At 36.0% G+C, this 27,163-nt stretch overlaps 1 protein-coding gene across 1 annotated transcript in view; it reads right to left on the reverse strand.

Moving 5' to 3' along the window:
• PIG-S (phosphatidylinositol glycan anchor biosynthesis class S) overlaps window positions 1-27,163 on the reverse strand; it is a 270,275-nt gene that overhangs the window by 11,470 nt on the left and 231,642 nt on the right. Inside the window, exons 14-15 of the mRNA XM_090389333.1 lie at window positions 25,758-25,815; window positions 4,654-4,789 (exon numbers count right to left, since the gene is read on the reverse strand). Of these exons, the coding sequence (XP_090245459.1) occupies window positions 4,663-4,789; window positions 25,758-25,815 (185 nt within the window). The 3' untranslated portion in view covers window positions 4,654-4,662. The remainder of the gene's footprint in view (window positions 1-4,653; window positions 4,790-25,757; window positions 25,816-27,163) is intronic.

The raw sequence follows: 27,163 nt of genomic DNA on the forward strand, positions 1-27,163 counted from the left end.
CATAGCTACCATAACCAAAAGTTTAAAAATTCATTATTAATTGTCTTTTTCAGATGATATAACAGTGAACAGTTCACAATAGGTAATGCATTTTTTTGTGCCAGCAAAAAGCTCAATCCTGAAATGTACATATTTATGCCTACATAAGTATTCCAGGACTGCAGCCAGCCTGTAATGGGTAGGTTCCAAAAAAGTCCCACTATTTACCCTGAAAGGTGCCTTCCTTTAATGGGTATGATTCATTTGAACTGTTGCAGTAAAATCAGACTGTCACTACCAAATAATACAACAGCTGGATCAATAGTCAAATTTTAACTGAAAACAACTTACAATGGTAAACTGAACAGATGCAATGCTCCTGTTTATTAAAGACAAAGTCCATGTTGCAAGAAAAGCACACAGGAGAAAAAATGATTGCAATGGGAAATTCTGTCTCATCCATTGTGCTCTCCAGGCCCTATTTTATCTGACTGTTTATAAAAATATCTCAATACTTTTTTGGACATAAAGAGGTACATAAACCCTGATGCTGTCAAAACATTGGCTTAGAATTATTTATTTCTGATTCAGAATCTGTCAGATTTTACCATTAGAGACCAAAATTTGGCTAAATGATGGAACTTCAATGAAGATATAAAATAACTAATAGAGAATGGGGAGGCAATATATTCTTGAATGATATTATCATTGAGCTCTTTCTGTTTCTAACAAAAGTATATTATGTACTTTCTTTCTAACCCAGTGTTTCTCAACCTTTTCGTTGCTGCGGCACACTTTTCAAGAAGCTAAAATTTTGCGGCACACATCTACAATCATACTCATATATATATATAAACATAAATAATATATATATATATTCACAAACTGGAAGTTATTTCTGTTGAGTATATTTAATAATACACTTATTATTTGTTTTAAATGCTTTTGTCTCTTTTTTGAACATACATGATTGCATGCAATTAAAAGAAAATATATAAAAAAAATTAACACAAATAAAAACAAAAAATATACAATTATAGCATTTTAATAGTGAGACAGTCGGGTTTGATGGGAGGCGCACAGTTTTTTAATACAAGGATTTATTGTGGATAGGCTTACTCTCAGCTCCTCTTCTACCGACTTTAGTCTCTCTTTTTTTGTTTATATCTCATTTAAAGCAGAAAACCCTGTTTCACACAAGTAGGAAGTGGAAAACGGCAATAAAATTCTTAATTACCTTTTCTGATATTCGTGGAAATTAATTTTGAATCATGATTCAAAATTTGCTAATATTAGTGTTATTAAAGTGAATTTCCAGCAACTAGTCACTACGGATCTCAGCCAATTCTTCTTCCTCTTGCAAATTAAGTTCTAATGTTGGAAGGTTTCTTGTTACGAATGGATCTCTTACCCACAAATATTTTTTGGTATCAAGGGATGGGAAGTAATGCTCAGTTTTTGTCTTTAACAGCTGTAATGTTTCACTTATTACATTATTTTAGTATAATTCGTTTTGGCAGTCAAGGGAAACATTTCTAATTTTTTTTTCATTTTCATATTTTTTCCATATAGTCAAGTTTTCTTTAAAGGTGAGCAACTTGTCAGTAGAAGTGGGTAAATTTTCCTATGGGTGTTGCATACTGATATTTAATTTATTTAGCTGCACAAATAAGTCTGCTAGAAAAGCTAATTTACACCACCAAATTTCATCATTTAAATAATCACAAAATTTGATTGTTCCAGTAAAAAAAATATGAGCATTTCCTCACAACTCGTACATACTTAAGCACATTTCCTTTTGATAGCCACCCAATGTCAGTATGCATTATTCAAGAAAAATGATCGGACTCCGGTTCCTCACATAATTTTCCAAAAATAAGTATTTTTTGTGGTCTAGTTTTCATATAATTGACCGTTTTAACCACTTGATCAAGTACAAGTTTTAAATCGGGTACAACTGTCTTTGCCACTAGAACTTCTCTGTGTATGAAACAGTATGTTGTAATAATTTTTGAATTGCGTCGTTTTACTAAGTTTACAAATCCTTTTAATGCTCTTGTCATCGTGGGAGCACCGTCGTTACAAATGCCAACACGACTTCCATAATATACCACACTTTTGTAAATAATTATTCATTACTTTGAAAATATCTTGGCTGGTTGTTCTTCCAGCGAGTTCTTTACAAAAAAAAAAAGAAAAAGAAAGATTAATAATTGTGTCGTTTTTGATAAACCTCACAAATGCTATTAATTGGGTAGTCCTGCTAATCAATATCTATATCTACTTGCAAAACAGTCGCCTAAAATTATTAATATTTCGAACAAATTATTCTCCCATATCATCATATAATATGCCTGCTAATTGTGCTGTTCGAAAGTGGTACTGCCATTTTTTTTTCCAGCTTCCTCTCCCAAAATACTTTTCACGATTACCCGACGTGCTGGTAAAATCAGACTTTCTGCAATCAGGCGAGATTTCTTTCTTTTTTTTTTTGCCAGCAGTTCGGCTCTAAACTACTACTTGTGCTTTATCAGATATTTTAGTCATATTATAAAATTCTTTACCTTGTTTTCTGGTAGAGGCTTGGAGTCTTTTAAAATACTCCATAGTTTTGGACGATAGATTCTTGTGTTTCGTAGAAAAATGACTCTGCAATTTACTCGGCACCATTGATTCATTCGACAATTTTAAACCACATACCACACAAAGGTTGAGGACAATCTTGGGTACCAGTATAAGAAAATCCCATCTCCAAATAGTCATATTTATGACAAAATGTTTTCTTCTTTTTTGATGTTGATGGTTGCTCGTTTTTGTTTTTTATTTTCTTCAAGCTTGTTATCAAGTTGCCTCTTCTGATTTTCTTTCACTAAATATTTATCCATTGCTAATAATTTCTAAAAAAAAATTAAAAGTTACTTCTAGAAACTAATACAGTTAATTGAAAATACTTGTTCTATATACAAATTAACTGAATATGACGTTTTAGAGATAAAAACACAAAGTACTTTTAAAATACAAAGGAAATTTCTTACTATGCTGCTTACAAGTTGCACTTAATTCGTAGTCCAAAATTCTGCACATATATACAACTGCAAAATGCACTGCGGGGTGCCTGGGAAAGACCCTCAAGTGATAAGAATGGCCGAATAAAAGTGAACAATTCTAGTACAGTCGATTCTGGTTATTTGGGACACATCGGGACTAGTGCATTTTGGCCCAATTATGCAAAGTTTTTGATGTAAATAGTTAAAAATACAGTGAACCCCCCTCTTTACAATTGGTTCACTGTAAAATCAAATCACGTTACGATGGAATCACCATAGTGAAGTACCGTTCACTATACGATGTGTAGTAAGCGCCAGTCATTGTGACCATGTTTGTGAATTGAATTTTAATTCTATTACACAGCGATTTTAATTAGTGAAAATAGGAGGAATATTATCCACAGGCTATAAAAGTAAAGATATATTAAGGACAAATTTACCCTTTATTACCTTACCAATTAAAAAATTAAATGATACGTGAAAATTGGAAGAATATATGTGATAATCAGAATAATTAATACGTACTGTAATATGTACATACTAACTAGTTGACATTTCTGTTCACTGACATTTGTGGTTGGGGGTTAAAATTTAAAACAGTAAAAAGATAAGCAATCAATATAAAGAACATGGCACACACAAATTGCAAGTAATACGATATGCACAAGTGAGAATGGAGTAACAAGTTATGAAGCTTTAAAAATAGGAATGAAGAGAAGATTCTGAAAATTAATTTTTTTTATATGATTGATTTCATGGAAGTGTAAACACATTTCACCATAATAACCCACAGAATTCCAGCTGTCGGCATTATTGCAAATTTAATAAGATCGAGTTTACTATCCGTTTATGATAGATTGCACTAACAGAAAAGCCCAATAAACAGGAGACTGCTAATTGTTTTATGGTTTTGACCTCCAGAAATCCGACTGAACCATAAGGTACGGTCGGAGACAATCGTAAGATAATCTCCAGTGCTGCAGTCTCCTGCCCCAATTAAACGGCATGCTGTCCCAATTAAGCGAAGTAAACCCTGGCTATTTTCTCGATTGGGTTCTGTTTTTTAAGATTTGTCCCAAATAAATGGCTGCCCTGATTAACCAGTGGCCCAAATAACCGGAATCCACTGTACTAGGAATCAAAAGGTGAATAAAAGTGAACAGATCTAGTACTAAGAATTAACAGGTGAATATATTTAGTACTAGGAATGAAACATGACATCATATTGACCGCTGGAAGGAACTCGGATCGGCGCAGTGTAAATAAACAAATTTTTTATTTGAATTCATTTTTATTATAAAAATTAAATAGCATAGGAAAATGCAAATAAAAGTTTTTATTTGCATTTTCTGCGGCACACTTGAAGCATACTCACAGCACACAGGTTGGGAAACACTGTTATAACCAGATATAATATTCAATATTTTATTTTTATGAAGCTGTGTTAATTTCATGATCAGGTTCATGTGAAGAAATATTACATTTCTTAATATTAATGTTTGTTACCATGTCAAAACTGTAAACACTGCTAAACTATTATGCTGTTAAAATATAACTCATTTATTAAGAATTTGTATTGTTATAAGAGTCAATAAATACTTTTAAATACCTATTTAATTACACTTACAGAAAGATTTTAACAAATTTTCTCTTTTGTTATATTAATTTTCTTCTTGCTTGCTTTGTAATAAGCCCATAAGTGACACATAGAAAGTACAACAGAAATACCAACTGGAAGGAACATTGGAATGTAGATTGCATACCTGAAATACATTAATATAATCAAAATTTACAATAACTTAATATAAAGTAATTAAAAGTGAAATATCCTAAGAAAGACTGTAAAGTCTTAAAGCTCACTTTATCAGTAAAACAAGTTGTAACTTTTTTTTTTAATACTGAACTGGTAAGTTTAACTCAGTCCCATAAAATGAAGCAGTCATTTACTGACGTGGTGTAAGAACAAAATTTGCATTTTTAAATTACACTAACTATAGTTTAAAAAAAAAAAAAACAAAGAGTGGGGAGGGCCAAGAGAGAAAGAGAAACAAAGAAAACAATGTATGCATTAACTTATTATTATTATTATTATTATTTTTTTAAAATTAGGAATGCTTATTGTAGCAACAGCATTCTTCCATCATAATAATGGCTATTACAGAATTTCACTAATCATTAATGTGATACAGAACTTATCTGGATGTTTAATGAAACAAAGGCTCCTATGGACATTGCACCTCAAGATTTCACAGGCCAGGGCTGGAAAACCTATGGCATGCAGTGCACACTGCTGTCCTAAATTTTTTCACTTAGCAGTTAAATAGAAGAAACTTAGGTTAGCAGTACATGGGCAAACAACAAAATATTTTTCATAACCCTATCAGAAATTTTGGCACACACTCTCAAAAAGGTTCACTGGTCCTGTCATAGGCAGTAATATGAGTTTAAAGCTAAATAGAGGTTTCTGTAAATGTGACAGGAATTTTAAAGCAATGCACCTATCATTTTGCAGATAAGTAGCATCTATTTTCAGCTTTACTGTGAGTGGAGAGTGGTAGTGTGAACAGTGGGATGGACCTTTCCCAGTAAGCAAAAAGATGTGAATTAAGTATGTGTGACCAATGTGTGTCCTAGCGAGAATAACTTCTTCATTTCTATTTAGTCAATTACTGGGGTTCCATGGTTGGATTTATGTTTTATGTAGATGGGTTATTAATTGATTGGGTTTGCATGCAATGATCTTGACATGCTGGTCTGATAATAAATCTATAATCACAAGTTGGAACTGGAATCTGAGACATACTGATGTCAGTTGGGTGTTTTCAATCTTGATTAGTATGTTCATTTTCTAGGATTCCTCTGAGCTGGCACCCAACACAAGGTAACTCTTTTTGCAAGTACTTATTTATTTTATTTTATTTCTTCAAAATGGGATAAGAAATAGCAGTTTTCTAAAGCAGCTATTGCACACTGAATCATTATATACTGGACTTTTATATGATTTAAAAGTATTTATGCTTTCTTCTACTAACTTTATAACATATAGTTCAGCAGTATAGTTACCACATTCAGCTGGGAGTTATACTGAGATGATATTAGAAAAACTTCTACATCTGTAGCTGTGTCAGCTATTGAGCCATCAGTATGTATTTGTAAGAATTTAAGAAGTCTTTGCACGTGCATTTTATGAAGTTGTATGTTAGGCAGGGCCGTGCAAAGGTATTTGGAAGCCTGGATTCAAAAGGGGTTAAGGGGCCCTGTTTATGTTGAGACAAAAAAAAAATTAAATGGAGCATATATTTATTAAATATTAATTATTACAAATATTTTAATATTATTAAAATATAATTATTAAAAGATTGTTATGTTTTACTAAATAGTCAAAACAATCACCTATAATACACATTAAATGTTATCATCAACTTGACACACAGGGAATATACACAAATATGTTTTATGTATTTTAATATTATATTTTGATAAATAGTCAAAACAAAACAATCACCTATAATAGACATATTAAATGCTATCATCAACTTGACAGAAAAAAGGAATTTACACAAATGTTTATGTATTACAATATGTAGATTATTACAGTATAATTAAATAGCCAAAACAAAACAAAAAAAAAAAAAAAAATCACTTCTAGCAGACATATTAAACATTTTTATCAATTTGATACAAAGAGGGAATTCACAAATATATTTTAGTATTTTTAGTTTTGTTTTGAAGTCTTTTCCACCCATTTAATAATTACATCCTCAAAAGAGCACTAGCTATTTCCCATTCAGTTGATAATATTGCACAAGCATTTAATCTTTCTTGAATGCATTGATGACTGTAAACATGTTTTTATTAACTTTAGTTTACTGAAAGATCTCTCAGCTGATGCTACTGTTGCAGCGAGAGTCAAAAAAATTCTTAAAGCAACAAATATATCAGGAAATATTTCTTCTAAATTATTTTCTATGATAAATAATAAAATGTCTTTTGGATTCCTAATATTATCTTTGTTCTGTATCATGTCCTTTAAACATGTAATTTCTGAACAAATACTATTTGAGACATCATTTGAATAATCTGCATAAAAATGTTTGAGGCTCTCCCCCCAAATCTGATTTTGATGCTTTTTTAATGTTTATGAGAAAATCAAATTTTTTTGTCACTTGTGATAATCTATCAAAACGGTCACGTAATTGTATAGCATTGTCAATTAAGTTAAAATAAAATGTTATTTTAATTTTTTCATCTAAATCTGTTATTATTTCATCTTCACATTTTTCATCATAAAACCTTTTCTTTTTTCTGTTCCTACTTTATGGAAAATACACAAGATGCGTTTTGCATGATTTCTTTGCCTGTCAAGTTCGGTAATATTTTTGGTGTTAAAAATTAGGAAAGTTAGACTGCAGAAAGTAGAATTTCAAAGAAATGAAGTTGAAGAGTTCTGAGTGATTGGTGGAAATTTGTATTATAATATCTTTCTCTGATCTGTAAATCTATCAATGAATTTTTAATAAAAAAAAATTACTGACACCAGAGTAATAAAATTGCAAATCATTCTGTCAAACTGTAACGAAATGCAAAGAATAATAAAAAATAATAAATAAATTTATAGCAACGAGTAACATATTTGTATCAAAACTGGACAACGTTTGACAATCGCCGATGTCATGGATCATTCATAATTTGTGAATGGTCCAGCATGTAAACTCAAAACCGGAATAATAAATTTGCTTACATCTTCAGCCTTTCTATCACAAGTTAGAAGAGAATGGTGGTAATGGGTAAATCTTTTTCGTGCTCTGAGAAACTTGAAAATGTAGAATCACAGAATAGTACATGATGCTTGATAACAGCTGCAGAACCTTTCTTTCTCTGCTGATAAAGCAAATGAAAATCTCTGTGATTGTCTGAATTTTTTTGTTTTGTTTCTCCTTCAAGTAACTTTTCAACAAATTTTCCCACCACAAACAAAAACAGAACAGATGCATATAAAAGGGTTATATGCATGTATTATTCATGGCCACTGACAAAGTCTGGATCCTGTTTGCTGTACAGAAACAAAGCAATAGACAAGGGTAGAATGTTATGAAAATGGCAAATGAACCTCAAACCATAAATTTAACGAAACTTCATGCTTTGGAGTGACTAAAGTAGATGCTTTACTCTGCCTGTTCATTGTTTATTCCACTCTCTGAACACCATGGGATAAACACTAATTACAGGAAGGGTTCCTCCCAACGCACTGTTATGTTTCAGAATGTCAAACACGAGGATGAAAGGATTTGCAATTCAGATGTTTCTCTTGTTAGCATAGTAATAACTAATTCCCAGTCCTTGTAGTTTTTCGTTTCAGATAAGATAAAAAAAAAAAAACACACTAGCACGATAGGCACTAAAATGACAACACTAGACATGGCTAGACTGTTATGTGACAAATTTGTATATTGTAAAATGAAACATTGCCCTCTGACAACAGAGTATGCATACACACAAAAATTATAAAATAATTTCCCCACACTAGAATAAAATCAGACTGATATATATTTATATTTGACACTGGTTTGATTGAATATTTCATGACTATCTTTTATTTACTGATATTTCTATAAGCATTTCATCAGTCTAAACAATACTCAGGTGGCCAGTTGCTGGGTTGATAGAATGTGTTACATTTAATTTTAAAAAATTGCTCATTTATTAATGAAATTCATTAATTATCTTGAGAAATGAATCTGTCTTCCAAATTTCATGGGCCCCTTCAAACTGGGGGCCCCAATGCAGTCGTATTGGCTTTGTTAGGCTACTGGTTGGTGCACTACACAATGTAGCCATGCTATCATATTAGCACTCCTTTCCATATTTAGTGATTGAATTTGAAAGGGCCCGGAGTTCGCATTCTTAATGATAGGTCCGGTTTCTGATTGTTAATGAAATAATTAATAACAGAAAAGACAATGCGGAATATTTCCAAAATTATTTTATTAATCGACAAAGGTCCGCAAAAGTTTTAATGAATTAAATTGTTATTAAAAAATAAAAACAAAAACATTTCAACTATTATTTTAAGGCTCCAAAATGCCTATCAAGATTGTATTATTTTATCTACTAAATTTTTTAAAAACATTTCAGTTTAATTGCTCCTCAATTGGGGCCCCCCTAGATAGGGTGCATCCTCCATTTGCATGGCCCTGATGTTAGGACTTAATTAAGTCTTGCAAGAAATTGCTTTCATTATTGACTAAAAATAATTATTAAAGGTATTTGCACCATATTAGTTCAGTTTTACCTCTTGAGAGATTTTTATGCAGATCAGTACAGTCAGTCCAGCACTCAGTTAGCTCCTGAGCCTAATAATAGCAGGTTTATTTCTGAAATGTATTGTCCACTACAAATCAGGGATATGGATAAACATGATGAGATGGGCAGCTCTGAATTATGCAGCAGAATCTCCCTCCTCCAATGAAACAGAGGTTCCTCATTCAATATAAGAAATTGAACTCAATAAGTTCTGAAGAAATACACCTGGGAAGATTCTGAGAGGGGACACTGTGGATGAAGAGTATTAAGCCATCTCAGCATACTTTCTCTAGCAGTCATATACCTGTATGCCATAGTCCAGATAGGATCTCATTAGGGTTGAACACAAATGGAACTAGAGTGGCATGACAGTGCAGCATGATAATTCTGAGTAAATAAATTTTCTTTAAGCAGTTGATTCATATGCATTCTATATGGTCAAGAAAGTAAGGTTTATTATCAATAATCAGGCTCATAAATAAACGATATTTGAGGATAGCACAGTAGAACCTCATAAATTCAACATTCAAAATTCTGGCAGTTTTTACTACAGGCAGTTCTTGACTAATTCATTCCTAGCATTTTACTACTACAGGTAGTTCTTGAGTAAATTCGCTCTTAGCATGCCTCGTAAAGCAGGAATTCATTTCCCATAGACGTAATGTTAAAAAATAATCAACTGCTGACGAGGCTACTAGAGACGGTCGTGTTCAAAGCCGCTAAGTGGATTTTTCTTATTTATTGATTTGAAATTGTTTTTCTAAAACTTTTGATTTAAATTTAGTAGTATAACATTATTTTGTGATTTTCTGATTAATTTGGTGTATTTATTCTTTACTCGGCCTTGTAATTGCATAAAAGTATCGGTAAGTGTTTCCACGTGTTTCAACTCCGCTACCGTTCGTAATTTTCCCGCCTTTGTGATACGATAGTTATATACAGTACTAGATAGCATTAGTTGAACTTCGTTAGCAGTTAAATTGTACGTTTAAATAAATACATATAACGACTTAGATTACAAACGTAATATAATTAATTATATTTAACATAATTAATAACATAACATAATTAATTAATAAATTAATAGAATCATGACTCAGACCAGGGCAGCAAAGCAAAAGGCTCAAGCTAATGGAAGTGCTGTGGCTCAGAGCAGAACTGAGGGGGGGGCAGTTGTCCTCTGACTCACAGCCTTATAAAATGCACTGTTTGCTTCATGTTTGCAGAGCAATCGGGTACGGGACATGATACTGCCATGGGGGATGTCTATGTGTGTGCGCGATGCAAGGAGTGTATCGATATCAGGCAACAACTCGCGTTCTTGTGGGCCTATATGAGAGCTTGAAGGACAGGGTGGATGCCCTCGAAGAAACTAAATTGAGGGGCCCATCAAGCTCTCAGCTGCCCACATCAACGCCAGAGCTTGCACTTGGGCATCGCGTGACACAGAGACAACCCCCAAGGCAGAATGCACTGGTCCCGAAGGAACTAGTAGTTGTTGGTGACTCTATTGTCAGGGAAACGGGGAACATGCTTTGTAAAAAAGATAGGTGGAACAGGACCAGGGTATGTCTGCCAGGGGCAAAGGTTGATGACGTTGTAGAGCGAATATCATCTTTTAAGGGCACAAAAGGTGATATAGTTGTACACGTTGGCACTAATAATATTAAGAGTAGGAGACTGGCAGAATTACTTAACAAGTACAGGTCACTGTTGAACAAAAGCCGAGAATTAGGGTTGAATTTGAAAGTGTCTACAATTCTGCCCAGACACGATAGGAGGGAGTACATGATGAGAGCCTTGTCGATCAATTCGACCCTGGAAAGATTGTGCAAGGCTCAAGGGGTAGAATTTTTTTCAGCCTGGACTGTACTTGTTAACAGGAGAGATTGCTTCTACAGGGATGGGATACACTTAAATAGAAAGGGTGCAAGAATATTTGCTGATGCTATCGAGGCAGTGTTAGGTGGGTCGGAAAACTGCTAGTTTGGGGGGGGGAGACAAAGACCAATAGATTGACAGTAGCCACTGGCAGAGGTGAAAGAGATTTTTGCACCGCTTCTATTAGAATGAGCAGAAGCCTGAAAAACAAGATGCATGGTATTTCAGAGACTGCTGGGAGCCATTGCGGTACAAGTAAACACATGGGTTGTGTTAGGGTAGCTAAGAATAGAAACAGGTGCAGGTATACTTGCGTGTACACCAATGCTAGGAGTTTAGTAAATAAATTTGATGAATTTGAGGTATTGCTCAAAACATCAAAGGCAGATATTGTTGGGATATCAGAGACGTGGTGTCACACAGATATAAGGGATGCAGAACTGCAATTTGGGGAGTACAACGTCTACAGAAAGGATAGACAAGATAGGAAGGGGGGAGGGGTTATGCTATTAGTTAAGAAACACATAAAAACCAAGGAAGTGAAGCCAGTCGACATCGCTGGACAGTGCAGTGTTGAGTCAGTTTGGTGTGACATAAGCATTGGGAGATCAAAATTGAGAGTAGGAGTGTGCTATAGGTCTAATGACTCTGATGAGTATAATAAGGAACTGTACAGGGAAATAGAGTGGGCCAGTAAATCAGAGAGTCTTATAATGGGAGATTTTAATTTCCCAGATATTGACTGGAATTTGGGGGCTGGTTACTCACACACTAGCAGGGCTTTTGTGGATTTATTGGATGATTGTTTTCTACATCAGCATGTTCGGGAGGCAACTAGAAGGAGTAATACTCTTGATTTGATTATCAGCAGTGATTCTTCATGCATTAAGAATCTGCAGATAAATGAACCACTAGGTGGCAGTGATCACTGTGCTGAAGTGGGATTTACTCAAAGAGGTAACTACCATTAGGGGTAAAGGGAAGGGTTATTGCTTCCGTAAAGGCGACTACGATGGACTGAGACAGTATTTAAATTCTATACAGTGGGACCAACTGATGATGTTACCAACAGCAAATTCAAAATGGGAAGCATTCAAAGAACTTATCTTGGAAGCTACTAGGCTTTACATACCAACTAAGAAATACTGTTCAAGGTTTAGGCCAAAATGGATGTCAGATGAACTAATGAGGCATATGGCAGAGAAGTAAAATGCATGGGATACTTACAAATTAACACATGACACAAAAGCCTATGATAGATACAAGTTGATATGCAACCAAGTTACAAAGGAGGTTAGGCAGGCGAAGGCAGATTACGAGAAATCCTTGGCAAGGGATGCAAAGAAAAACAGCAAAGAGTTCTTTACTTATGTAAACTCCAGAAGGAAGGGGATGAATCAGATTGGTCCACTTGATATTGATGGGTCAACTGTTGATGATCCTGCTCAGGTAGCTAACAAACTAAATGAATATTTTGCATCGACATTCACACATGAGGAGTTATTCAGCAAGGGGAATGCCAGAGGTGTATTCAACTCTAGCAGTAAGCTACAGAATCTTGAAATAACTGGGAGTAAAGTGGAGGAGAAACTGTTGAAGATAAACACAAGAAAGGCACCCGGGGTGGATGGGATCTATCCAGTTATATTAAAGGAGGCAGCAAAGGAAGTAAGCAAACCCTTAGCCATAATTATGAGAGCTTCCTTGGACTCAGGGGAGGTACCCATAGACTGGAAATGTGCAAATGTGACCCCAATTCACAAAGGAGGATCAAAGGCTGACACAAGTAATTATAGACCTGTGAGCTTAACTTCTGTTCCAGGAAAATTAATGGAGGCAATGGTTAAAGAAGCATTGCAGGATCATTTAGACAAGACTTCAGTTATAGCTCGGACAGAGCATGGTTTTGTTAAGGGGAAGTCTTGCCTGACCAACTTGATTGGATACTATGATGCAGTCACAAAAGAACTGGATGCAGGGAATAACTTTGATATTATATACTTGGATCTTAGAAAGGCTTTTGATACTGTTGCACATGGAAGACTGCTACACAAATTGGAGCAGTGTGACATTGGAGGCAAATTGCTGCTATGGATAAAGGGGTGGTTGAGGGGGACAAGACAGAGAGTGGTAATCAATGGACACTGCTCATCGTGGACTAATGTTATTAGTGGAGTCCCTCAGGGCTCAGTGTTGGGTCCATTTTCTGTATTTATAAATGATATTGATGATGGTATATCAAGCTTAATGTTCAAGTTTGCAGACGATACAAAGGTTGGCAGGGTTGTCAAGGACACTACTGACACTATGCTGCTGCAACAGGATCTGGAAAGGTTGAGCATATGGGCTGAGAGGTGGCAAATGAAGTTTAACATTGACAAATGTAAAGTACTACACATGGGAAACAGCAACCCCAGAGCAACGTATCAACTCTGTGGTACTACACTGACAGTGGTAGAGAATGAAAGGGACTTGGGGGTGGTTGTGCAGGCAGATATGAAGTTCTCTGAGCAGTGCAGATGGGCTGCAAGAGTAGCTCATGGAGTATTGTCAATGATATACAGGAATTTTTCCAGCAGGGATAAGGAGATGATTATTCCATTGTATAAGGCAATGGTCAGGCCACACCTAGAGTACTGTATACAGGTCTGGAGGCCTCATTTCAAGAAGGATGTAGAGCTGCTGGAACGAGTACAGAGAAGGGCAACAAGATTAGTGAATGGAACAAAGGGGTGCTCTTATGAAGAAAGGCTTAAGTTTTGCAAATTACAGTGTCTGGAGACTAGGCACCAGCGAGGTGATCTGATAGAGGTGTATAAAGCCTTGAATTGTTTAAGCATGCTTAATACTGATGGGATTCTTCCTCTAGCTCAGAAAAATCACCTGAGAGGGCATAAATTCAAATTGAGGAAAGACAGATGTAGGATAGACGTGCGGAAATTTGCTTTTAGCCAGCGGGTGGTTGGTTGGTGGAACAGACTTCCATCCCTTGTGGTGGAGGTTGATAGCCTAAATAAGTTTAAGGCTCAGCTGGACAGGTATTTTGAACGAACAGAGGGGTGAAGTGGAAGTGGGTTTTTTTTTTTTTTTTTTTTTTTAGCTGATGCTGCATAAGCTTGCTTTCTTGCATCAAATGCCTCTACTAATGCTAATGCTAATAAATAAACCATAGTAATGTTAAAAAAAAATCAACAAAATAATAGTTTATGCTTAAACAATGATTTATTTATCCAAAGAAATGAAAGCATAACCTTTAAAATCAAGAAAATTATAAAAGAAATTATTTATGTCATACAAATGTTAAAGAATGTTTATTCTCCATCAGCATCGACTGATGATGATGAAGAATAATGAAATCACGTTTGCTTTGCTTATGATCTCATATTTTGTTTCCAATGTTATTGCTCTTCACTGTTTCTTTTTATTAACATCACTCTCCATAGCATTACTTGGTGCTTCCATAGCTAGGTGGGCAGGAGCAGCAGTAGTGCGTAGCACACGCTTCTTGATTAGACCGGGGTTCGAGTCTGTGACCACCAAATACGGAGGATGCGGAACGGTCAGGGAATGACCACCGCATATCCCCGGAAGTAATATGGCCTTAGTTGCTAATGCTCCTAAAAACCAAATAACAAACAACATAGTATTACTTCGTTTTGGCATACTGTACAGTATTAATAAGCAGGATAAATTTAAAATAAGACAGCAAAAACGAAGAGCAACACAACCACTCTTTGTAACGTCAGTGTGGTAACTGTTTTATGTTATGGGAGTCAGTGAGATGCTCTCACCAGACTGAACACACACACACACACACACACACACACACACACACACACACACACACACACACACACACACACACACACACACACACACACACACACACACACACACAGCAGTATTGTATGGCTACAGTATTGACTCCGTAGCCGAGTGCTCAGGAGCGGGAGTGCAGTAGCACACGCTCTTTGAGTAGACCAGGGTTCAAGCCCCTGACTGCTGAATACTGTCGATCTGCTAACCTGCACTGGACCAGCGTGGCAGATTATGGTCCATTTCCCTCAGCATGAATTGTTGAGGAGGCTTCCATCCTGCAGTGGGTTGATAATGGCTGCACTTTACTTGCACCCATACTTCTACAGACAAATGCACAATAAATACCTTTTTATGCATACGATACTGTAGTATTGTATGCCTAGCCATATAATACTACAGTAGTGCTGTATAGCTACATGCATGGCTTGAAATGCTGTATTTTTGAATGTTTAGCATTTATTTATTGCAATTAATGTTCATATTTTCAATTTTGTTGATACTTGAAAAAAAAAACAGAACCCAGGAACTGCCTGTATGAACTTAAAAAAAAAAAACAAAAAAAAAAAACCACAGGTTCTAAGTTTATGTATTATGTTCCATTAATAATTTTAAAACACCAATTTATTTTTGTTTTACATTTTTTCTCAGACTGTACATCGCTGTTACTGTGTACTTGCAACATATAACATCAATTTTGTGAGACATTCAAAGCTAGTTCACAGTATAGTACTTAGCAGTACACCTTTAGTTTTTGAGGTGACTCAATTGTTGAAATCATACTTCACCATTTATACTCATATTAAAGGATACTGGACAATCACGACATCCATACTAGACAGGTGACACTGAAACCTGCAACCTTTATTTCTTGGCCAAGCATGTTTCCCACCCTAGTTCAAGCTTAGAGCCAAAAATACAACATTTCTCATAATCATGCACATTATAACCATTTTAGTATCATGTTTTAGACTAATTGATTTAAAAGTCTCTATGCATGATATGAAATGCTGCTTTACTTGAGAAAAGCATTTCTGAAGTAAAGACTATGCTTTTCTTTAATCAGCTTAATCAGTATAATACATTACATCTCCTACTTGAGAGATCTGGGTTTGATTATTCCTGTCAGATTAATTACTGGAGGAAATTCCAAGGTTCTCCTCAATTGAGTTTGCAGTTAGCCAATTTCAGACAGAGGGTGCAGGGTTCCCCTTTTGAATTATTCCATGTTTTTCAGTCTGCACGATATGCAAATCAGCCCATACTTCTACAGACAAATGCACAATATATATATATATACAGGTGACAAGCTTAAGTTAAAAAAAGTTCCCTCTTTTGAATTATTCCATGTTTTTCAGTCTGCATGATATACAAATCAGCCCATACTTCTACAGACAAGTGCACAATATATATATATGAGTGACAAGCTTCAGTTAAATAATTTGAATTCGAATTTTAAATTGTGAAATTTTTTTGCTTATGTGTTCATTTTTACATTTCCTTTTTCTGTTACACAGTACAAACCAAAAATCAGTTTATATGATGCATAAATATGAGGGAGGGGAAAAAAAGATGTTATTGTTATACATGCCCCACCAAAGAAATAAGTCATTAAAGAACCTGTTCAACACAAACACTGATTGATTTTTGTCCACCTATTTTTGTTTCTACCATATACAGTATTTGCTAGCAATAGTAGTGGGACTGCTAGTAAAACTGTGTCATAATTCAATAAAACAGTGTTACTTTAATTATAGCAATAAGCAATATTACTGCTATAATACTGCTTATTGTCATAATCTGATAATCCAAAAAACAAGTTTACTAAGTACAATACTATGCAATTGCAGTGTGATATTTCAATGCAGAAGATGAAATCAAATAAAATTTGCATGCTTTACTGCATTCAGTTTATATTTAACTTAGAAACAAATAGCTTTATTCATGGTTTTGTCTAAATTGCTAATATCTTTTTAAATTGTAATGGGCGAATCTCCTGTTTATTTAAAAACCTGAGACACTGCCAGGGCAGATGTTTCAAAGTAACTTGTTTCTCAATCATAGATTTTTAAATGTATAGCATATTCACATGATACTATATAATTTAAAAAGATATTAGCAACTTAAGAAGAACCATGTGTAACATTATTTCAGTTGAACATAAACAAAGCATCAGCAATGAGTACTCAGCTTCAATCTTCAGTGGGAGCAAAATGATTCCCATGATCAAAAATTGAATACAGTTAAATCATGAAATTATCTGATTTTATTTGAGGTTCACTAAAGTTGCATAACATCTATTTGTGGCAAAATTTTACTGCTTTGATCCATTAGTTCATTATTAGAGGTGCAGTAAATCAGAGAAAAACATATACAAATATGTAATACAGTATACTATACATTCAAAAACCTGAGATGCTGCCAGGGCAGATGTTTCAAAGCTAGTGGTTTCTTATTCACAGATTTTTAAATGTATGGCATATTCATTTGTTCATGTGATACTATACAGGGTGTCTTAAAAATACGTGGCACAACTTCAGGAACGAGTTCCTCATATGTAGACAATAAAAATATTTTATATAAACATAGTTCCGGAAACGCTTGGTTCTCGAGTTATTAACCGGAATGTCTTATCTCCCGCAGATGATTTCCTTCATCACAAGGTACTTTTTTTTTTTTTTTTTTTATTTATTAACACACAACTGTATATACATTCTCAAGATATCTTAATCAATTTATATACAATATTAATCAATTTATATACAATATTTATATACAGATTTAAATACATGCTCTTATAAATACTGTAGTCTTTCTGTACATTGATTGTGTGTGTCCTGATATGAAGGGTGGCTCCTAGACACAAGCCCATCTCCACCTTTTACTCCTGAGAAAGCTCAGAACGTCTGCAAAACAGGCCTGAAAAAAAGAGCATTATGTCAGGCCATTTCGCCACCAGGGATTAACTAACACCTGGATCCACCATTCTCTATGTGTGCTGTAATGCAAAAATCCTGCACCTACCGGAAGTAGTGCTATACTGGTAGGTGCCAGCAATCCCGCCCCCAAGGCTGCCCAAACTTGGAGGCCAGTGAAAAAAAAAAAATAAAATAAAAAAAAAAATAAAAAAATAAATTTTCCAACTAAGAACAATGTACACTTGTTGAACAAAAGCAACATTATACGATTATTTACATGTAAATGACATTAACTTAACACTTAGAAACATTAACATTAACATTATCTCCACTTTAGAGTCCATCCACAAATGCAAGCCTGCAATTGGGTGTCCAGGAGCAGAAGATCATCTCGCTGTAGACAAGAAACATCCTATAAAGATGACATTACACGAAGTGTTCTGTCGTCAAATGTGCAGCACTTCCCTTAATTGGTATCCTGCAATAGATTTCTTAGCTCCTGTCTTCTTTTAAAAACTTTGGCCGAGAATTCCTGAAGCAAAGCAAAGATGTCCCACCTCTGAACCAAGAGAGGTAAATTATTCTCCGTGAGGTTTGGCAACCTATTTAGTAATTCCTGCCTGTCTGAAGTATACAGTCCGCATTCAAGGATGACATGTCTCCAAGATTCCACCTCACCGCACGAACAGTAGGGGTCAGGTTCTAATCCTCTTTCAAATAGTTTGGCCCTTAAGCCATGTCCAGTGATTAAGTAACTCGTGGTCATGGTGGTAGCAAACCAAGACAACACCCTCCTGTCCATTGCAAAGCTTACGGCTGGAATGAAGCCTCTTGTAATGGTTCCATACTCACTCAAATCCCAACGTTGCTGCCAGCAATTCACAAGCTCACCCCAAATTCTACGTTTTTCCTCCTTTATGTTGTTATTTGGATTAGAGGTGATATTCAATATTTGTAACACCCTTCCCTTCTTTAAGTTATATACAATACCTCGGAAAATAATGTGTAAATCCAAGGGGATGGTACCTGCAATAACCTGTAAGGCATTTGTCGACACTGTCCTTGGAGCGCGTATAACTGTAAGCAACATTGTTCGTTGCAGGGATAGAAGCTTGGCTTTAGTTGTAACCTTGGTAGCAGCCGCAAACCAAATACCAGCACCATAATCTACAATGGGAAGAAATATCGTCTTGTAGTACAATACCAGAGTTTTTTTGGATAAACCCCATTCCTTGCGGGAAATTCTAACAACTGCAGCTACGAACGTTTTGATTTTTTCATTGATTTTAGTGACATGTACATGAAACCTGAGACGATCATCTAAAGTTAAACCCAAATACTTGGTGTTTTGTACATATGGAATTTGAGTACCATATAGGGTTACCTTTGGCGGCCTTCCATAATCGAAGTGTTTAAACACCATGAAATTGGTCTTGGTGACAGAAATCTTTAGTTTATTCAAACCCGCCCATGCCACTAAATTATTCAAAACTGACTGAATTTTTTGTTCGAGAATTTGTCTTGATCCTCCCTGCACCGCCACCACCAAGTCATCTGCATATGCAACTTTGATGAACTCATCGCTATCCTTCGTGAGCCACTGGTCTAGCACTGCATTCCAAAAGAGAGGTCCCAAGACTGAACCCTGAGGGCATCCTCTTGAAACAGTAGTCGTGTATGATAAATGCTTTGCACATACTCTAATTTGTCGATCCTTAAAGTAAGATCTGAGGACTCTTGAACAGGTAGTCATCACACTTTGCCAGTTGCAGTGACCTGAGAGCACTCTCCCACCAAAGGGAATCGAAAGCGCCCTCAAAGTCAATAAAAACAGCAAGAACATATTTGCTGTTTGCCTCCTGAATGTAAGTCAGCAGGGTTGAGATTGCGTCCTCAGTGGAACGTCCTTTTTTGAATCCAAACTGGCAATCAGAGGAGAGTTTATGTTCTGTAAATAATTTAAAAATCCTTGGGGCAATCATCCTTTCAAATAATTTGCCAAGATTTGCCAATAAAGAAATTGGCCTGTATGCTCTGGGGTTTGTTTTTGGCTTTCCCAGTTTATGCAAGATTTTTAAGAGCGCAAGCTTCCATTCGAGAGGGAAAAGCCCTTCTAGCAGGCATTTATTAAATAAGTTTTAATAAAATCTCAGGGAAGAATTCATAAAATTTTTCAATTACTTGATTCTCAATGAGGTCAATGCCAGGACATTTTTTATGGTTCAATTTAGCTACTGCAGCACCTAGCTCAAGCATATTAAAAATGGCAGTTTCGGTTGTCCCCTTATATTCACGATTAATGCGTCTAATTTCCGCTTGATCAGGGCTGTCCATAAACAGCAAATCTTCCGGAAATAGGCTACTCACTATCCATTCGACTGTAGATTCCCAGTCCGAAGTTTCTTGATTCTCTCTAATTATCGTGTTGTAAATTTCACCACACAAAAGTTTATTTCTTGAAAGCTTATAAATTATACCCCAAGGGTCAGCATTTCCTGTTTCCTTCACCAGACGTTGCCAACAATTTTGCCTGCTATCAGCAATTGCTTTATGGTACCTCTTCCTCAAGTCTATGTAATCATTTTTCAAAGCCTGAGTGTCTGCGTCCGATAGATGCCTATTCCTTTGGTATGCTTTTCGTGCTTGTTGAGTTTGTTGTCTCAATTCAGCTAGTGCCGAAGACCACCATGGGACAGAAGTTCTTCCTGTCTGTTTTCTTTTCGTCGAGTAGGCCATCGCTTGATATAAATGATATTGAACCAGAAAAACATATTCTTTTGCTGTTAAGGTGTTAATGATTACTTTGTCATCTCCATTAAAAATTGTATTCAGATATTCACGAAACTTGGTCCAGTTCATCCTGTCCATCCGAAAACGCCTTAAATCCCTTATTGTTATATTCACTTGCCTATCCTCCGGTAAAATCGAGAAGGTGATTGCTCGATGATCACTATTAATTAGATACGGATTGACGTCCCAATTTTGCACCCTATCCACCAGATTAATGGAGGTTAAAGTAGCATCTATATTAGATTCACCATTTGTCGTCGAGAATGTATATGGTTTATTTGGCAAGTTCTTTACACAGAGATTATGATCCAAGATCAGATCAACCAACTGCTCGCCTCGAGCATCAGAAAAGCCACTGTTCCAAAGTGTAGACTTAGCGTTGAAATCTGCTGTAATTAGTAAGTTTTTAGCTGAAAATCTGCTACATACCCTGTCAAGTCTGTGTAAGGCTGGCTGAATATCTTCTGAGGGAGGAAAATACTGGGAAACCAGATAAAACGACTGGTCCCTGGAGGAAGCCAGGATACAAACTGTGGTAGCAGAACATTCACTTGAGATAGTTGTTATTACTAGTTCACTGTTAAAGATAATTATGGCGGCCTTGGGTCGATCGTCACTTGAGGCAATAATCCTTGCCGAAATTGGATATCCTATAACTTTATATGCTGAACCCCCTACCTGAGAAGAGTAATACGGTTCTTGCAAGCATACAATATCAAATCCCAGATCATCAGCAGCTTTCCTAATCTCGTCCGCCGCTGCACGAGATCTTTGCCCATTAATTTGAAGAATTTTTATTTCGCCGTATTGCAGGTTAACACTTGTTGAATCAATTACCGTTGTATTATTCATGTCTGGTTCTTCGGTCTGTCAATTCAACAGCTTTAAGATACTCAGGGCATTTATTATCCCTGACCGAGTGATTACAATCCCTACCTCTACGTTTACAATTAACACACTGAGGTGGTTCCTCCTTGTGAATACAGTCAGAAAAAACATGGCCTCCACCCCCGCAGTGGCCACAAGATACAGCTTTATGGGAACAGAACTGCGCACTGTGACCATATCCCAGACATCTGAAGCATTTGCTTACAAGTGTAAACTTACGAAATCTATGTGACGTGAAACCTAGATAGATTTTGTCACTCTGAATCACGTGTCCCATAAGGCGTGGGCTGAAACCAATAACCCAATTGGTCACTCTGGTTCCGGTGCCAGAGTTAAATCTGAATGTAATCTCATTCTTAACTTCCTCCTGGCTAAAACCAAAGTCTTTTAAATTTTTATTAATTAAATCCTCCAAAATATCCTCCTTAGAATATTCCTTCGGGACACCGTAGATCAAAATTGTAGGATCGGACAATCTGGGTTTTTCTATTGATAATCCTGCTTTTTTTAATGCAGAAGCACTTGAGATCTTCTTGGCATCATCAGGATTTGTTGTCTCTAACAACACACCTTTATTTCTCAAAAGACGTACACCCTTGATTTTCATGTCCCTGTGATCTTTTTTAATCACTTCAGTAACTGCCTTCCTGATTTCCTGGCTAGACGCCAGGGAAGATTCTGCAGAGGGCCTAAGTATTAGTATGTTTTCGGAATCAGAGATCCCACTTACGGAATCCATCCTATCTTCACCAGCAATTGGTCTGCCCGAAGAAGCTGCCACCTCCACTGAAGACGTTAGCAGTGGAATCTCTGTTATTTCAGGAGTCTGTCTATTTCACTTTGTACCACCACGAACAACTTCCGAAAAAGTCTTATGAGGATGTAGATCACGTTGGATCTGTATCATCTTGTCCAAAAGACTTGCTCTGATTTCCAATTCAGATGCTTTGGTCTTAAGTCGTTCATTGTCAATTAAGATTGCGGTGGTAACTGCCTCTAGATCCGCCCATAGACTATGAATGCGGTTAGAGGCAGACAGTTATCTTGCTAGAATCCTTTGATAGAAACTCTCCCAGAGCTTTCCTGATTTTGGCAACCGTCGCATATACAATTGAAGCATTCAAAGACCCACCCAGGTCCAATCCTTCTGTTAGAGAAAGATCTTCAGAAGATTCTGTTGGAATCGAGTTACTATCGACAATGACCATTGGTGGCTCAGAAGCCAACGAAACAGAGGGACTCTCCTCCACCACAATGTTTTTATCTCCTCGAGCTTGAGTAATTCTACGAGTTTTGGGAGTTTTCTTCCCCCTGCACCCCTTTTTTTTCTTAGATGAATCCGTAGATTCTGATCCAGAAGAATTCTCAATGTCAATATCTTGTGTCAGTATCCTAACTTGGTCATGGTCCAAGTCAGTATCCATGTCAGATAAATGTAGTCAAAAAAAAAAAAAAAAACCACACGACTGTTGTCTATCCTCTTGTTCTAAACTTGTCTTCTCAATCCTAATAGGATACTCATTAGTACCCTAAAGACAGAGTTATATCAATATGTCTATGTTTAATATGTATTTCACTTATCCAGCTGGATGGAAAGTGGAAGGGAAGTTCCGAAATCTTCGAAAAGCAGTGTCTAGATCTCAGTCCCTAATAGCCTGAGGGCGCCAGAAAAATTCTTGAAATTAAGTATTTTTATAAGATCCTCACCTACCAATAACGGGGTCCCAAGGACCAATAGATGAGGAGAAATATCAACTTTAAGATTGAGAAATGATAGCCCAAACAAGCCCACAATGTTATCCAACAGAAGGCTTAAGTAAACTAATGAACAAACGATATTAAGTCAAAATACTGCGATGGCGCTAGTAAATGTTTTCCGTCTCCATGACTAATTTCAAAAAATGGAATATTTCAAGTCGCCATTATCATCCATACAAAGTCTATGGGATAATGGTATCTCTATGGGAGATTTCAGTGATATATGTATAAGCACTATGCAATGCAATGTACGACTATGAAATCAATTACTCAGTTCGTAATATAATCTCATGCAAATAATTCCACAACCCCACGGTCGCAACAACCAAAAAATCACCTATGAACTCACCACAACTTTAACTTCTAGGAAAACATATTTACACATAAGGGGGTTGTCAATGAACGCATTAAATATCTCAAAAAGCAGGAGCACATTCACTACACATGAGCCACACTGGACGATACAGCGCCCTCATCACAAGGTACTGACGGAATCTGGTGGTTTTCCATTCCGACCATGTACTCAAATCAGGAGCAAGCGGATATGCACTTTATGTGCGGTTTGGCGGACAGCAATGCTCTGGAGGCTCATCGTTTATACCACAAAAGTTTCCCGGAACGAAGATGTCCAGACAGGAAAATGGTTGCAGGTATCCATCGCCGCCTTTGTGAACATGGGACCTTTACACCTTGTGCTGCCGACAGAGGACAACCAAGACCAATGACTCCTGAAGTAGAGGAGGAGATTTTGGATGTTGTGCATGCTACTCCTGGAATCAGCACACGCAGAATAGCAATGCAACTGACTGTTCAATGTTCAACTATTTGGAGAGTGTTGCGAGAACATCAACTGTATCCTTACCATCTGCAATGGGTATACAGGCTTTGTTACCAGCAGATTACCCTGCACAAGTAATCGTCTTCGCGAGTCCACAAGACGTTGATGTGAAGCCTGTATTCAGGCAGAAGGTGGACATTTTGAACAATTACTATAAGGTGATGTGAGCAGTTAAGTGTCATAGACAGACCTTCAAAACTCGGAAACCAAGCATTTCCGGAACTATGTTGATATAAAATATTTTTATTGTCTACATATGAGGAACTCGTTCCTGAAGTTATGCCGTGTATTTTTGAAACACCCTGTATAATTTAAAAAGTTTTTTAGCAACTTGGGTAGAACCATAATTCAAACATTGATAAATCATACTACTACAAATACTAAAGAAGTTATGTAGTACTGAAGTTTAACATAATATTAATTTTTCAGTATTTGTAGTAATATAATTTATCAATGTTTGAGTATAATTGAGTCACTGGAGGCAAATTGCTGCTATGGATAAAGGGATGGTTGAGTGGGAGAAGACAGAGTGGTAATCAATGGACACTGCTCTTCGTGGACTAATGTTATTAGTGGAGTCTCCCAAGGTTCAGTGTTGTTTTCTGTATTTATTAATGATATTAATGATGGTATATCAGGCTTAATGTCCAAGTTTGCAGACGATACAAAGATTGGCAGGGTTGTTAATGACACTAATGACAGTATGCTGTTGCAACAGGATCTAGAAAAGTTGAGCAGGTGGGCTGAGAGGTGGCAACTGAAGTTTAACATTGACAAATGTAAAGTACTGCATATGGGAAGCAGTAACCCCAAAGTAACATATACACTGACGGTGGTAGAAAACGAAAAAGGACCTGGGGGTAATTGTTCAGGCAAATATGAAGTTTTCTGAGCAGTGTAGACTGTCTGCAAGAGTAGCTCATGGTGTCTTGTCAATGATATACAGGAATTTTTCTAGCAGGAATAAGGAGGTGATTATCCCCTTGTATAAGGCCACACCTTGAGTACTGTATACAGGTCTGGAGGCCTCATTTTAAGAAGGATGTAGAGCTGCTGGAATGAGTACAGAGAAGGGCAACAAGATTAGTAAGATTGCTCTTATGAAGAAGGGCTTAAGTTTTGCAGATCACAGTGTCTGGAGACTAGGCACTTGCGAGGTGATTGAGGTGTATAAGGCCTTGAATGGTTTGAGCATGCTCAATGCTGATGGGATTCTTCCTCTGGCTCAGAATAATTGCCAGAGAGGGCATAAATTCAAATTGAGGCAAGACAGTTGTAGGATAGATGTGCGAAAGTTTTCCTTTAGACAGCAGGTAGTTGATTGCTGGAATAAACTTCCATCTGTCGTTGTAGAGGTTGATAGTTTAAATAGATTCAAGGCATGTGCCTTTACTAATAATTTTTATATACGCAAGTTTGTATTTATATACGTTCTTTTTATATGTGTAAGTTTGTTGCTTTGTAATACATGTTCCTATCACAAAGCAACAAATCAATCAAGCATAATACAAGCAAAATAATAAAATAAAACAAACATACTTTTGGTCATCTGGAAAATATAAAAGAGCCAGCAAGGAAGGATCAAAGAAAGCTTGCTCTGTAAGACAAATCAAACACAAAAAAAACTGTTTGTACTATGATAGATAAGTATGTATGAATATATAAAATAACATATTTCTTTAATACTTAAAGTTATATTGTGTAACACTATACAGAAAAGCATAACTAATCAAAACTAGAAAGTAAATTTTTTTTTTTTTTGTGCATATGTTTAAAGAGAATATGGCAAAATAATATAAACATCACATTATGACAGCAGAAGTTGCTCCTTTAGTGAAAGTTTTTTTTCCAGAACTTTGAAAGATGGCAGGGATCAAACCTAAACTTTTTTTTTTTAAAATCTGGCAGGTGAGGGTAAACTTGTTCAAACTGGTTATTTAATTCTCATTGCATCATTTTTTTAGAAACTTTCCAGAAATATTTTTACTAAGCTGCAGAATTTTTTAATTTCACCAGCAACACCAATGTTTTTAAATAACTTGCAGTTTGAGTACAAACTGCAAAGTTGAAGAATTTTGAGCTTCCAGGAATGGATGAGTTTTTGAACAATTTTGCCATTTTATTGACCTAATTAACATATTAAAACATTCTATAAATAGCTTTATAGTCTTAGTCATGTTCATCAGTTTATTTTTAAATTTAGCTAGAGATTTTGTAAGTTATGACTTAAAACGCAGAACCTCAGAATCAGTGATTTGGCATGAATATCATATCTTGCAACTTGCACTGTAGTGCATGACAGGGAAATTCTAGTGGTCTTATTGTGATAATAGGTATCTGGAAAGTTCGAATAACATAGGTTGGCATTGATATTAATTTTATTATCTATTAAAATTAACTCATAACTTTACAAGCATAATAATACATATAGTGTAAACTCAATAACATAAACTTGATATTGTAATACATATATTTAATAACATAAACTTATAGCATATGTATTATTGATGCATAATCACTGCATAGTGTTATTATTATTGCATTAAAGTATTAGTTTAGTGTAGTATTCTAATTAAATTAAATTTGAACAGAAATCATGCTTCAGACCAGAGCAGCAAAGCAAAGGGCTCAAAGTAGCGGGAGTGCTGTGGCTTGGAGGAGAATTGAGGGGGAGGCAGATGTCCTCACAAAATGTACTACTTGTTTGATGTTTGCGGACTATCTGGAACAGGACATGATACAGCCAAAGGGGATGTCTTTGTGTGTGTTTGATGTAGTGTGAGGATATTAGGCATCAACTCAGTGTTCTGATGGGCATTTCTGAAGCTTGAAGAACAGGTTGGATGTCCTTGAAGGAATTAAATTAGGGGGCCCATTGAGTTCTCAGTTGCCCACTTCAATGCCAGAGCTTGCACCCACACATTACAACAGCAACCCCAAGGCAG

This window comes from Mastigoproctus giganteus, unplaced genomic scaffold, assembly GCF_048544385.1.
Source record: "Mastigoproctus giganteus isolate SK-2022 unplaced genomic scaffold, ASM4854438v1 scaffold_15, whole genome shotgun sequence".
Taxonomy (NCBI): domain Eukaryota; kingdom Metazoa; phylum Arthropoda; class Arachnida; order Uropygi; family Thelyphonidae; genus Mastigoproctus; species Mastigoproctus giganteus.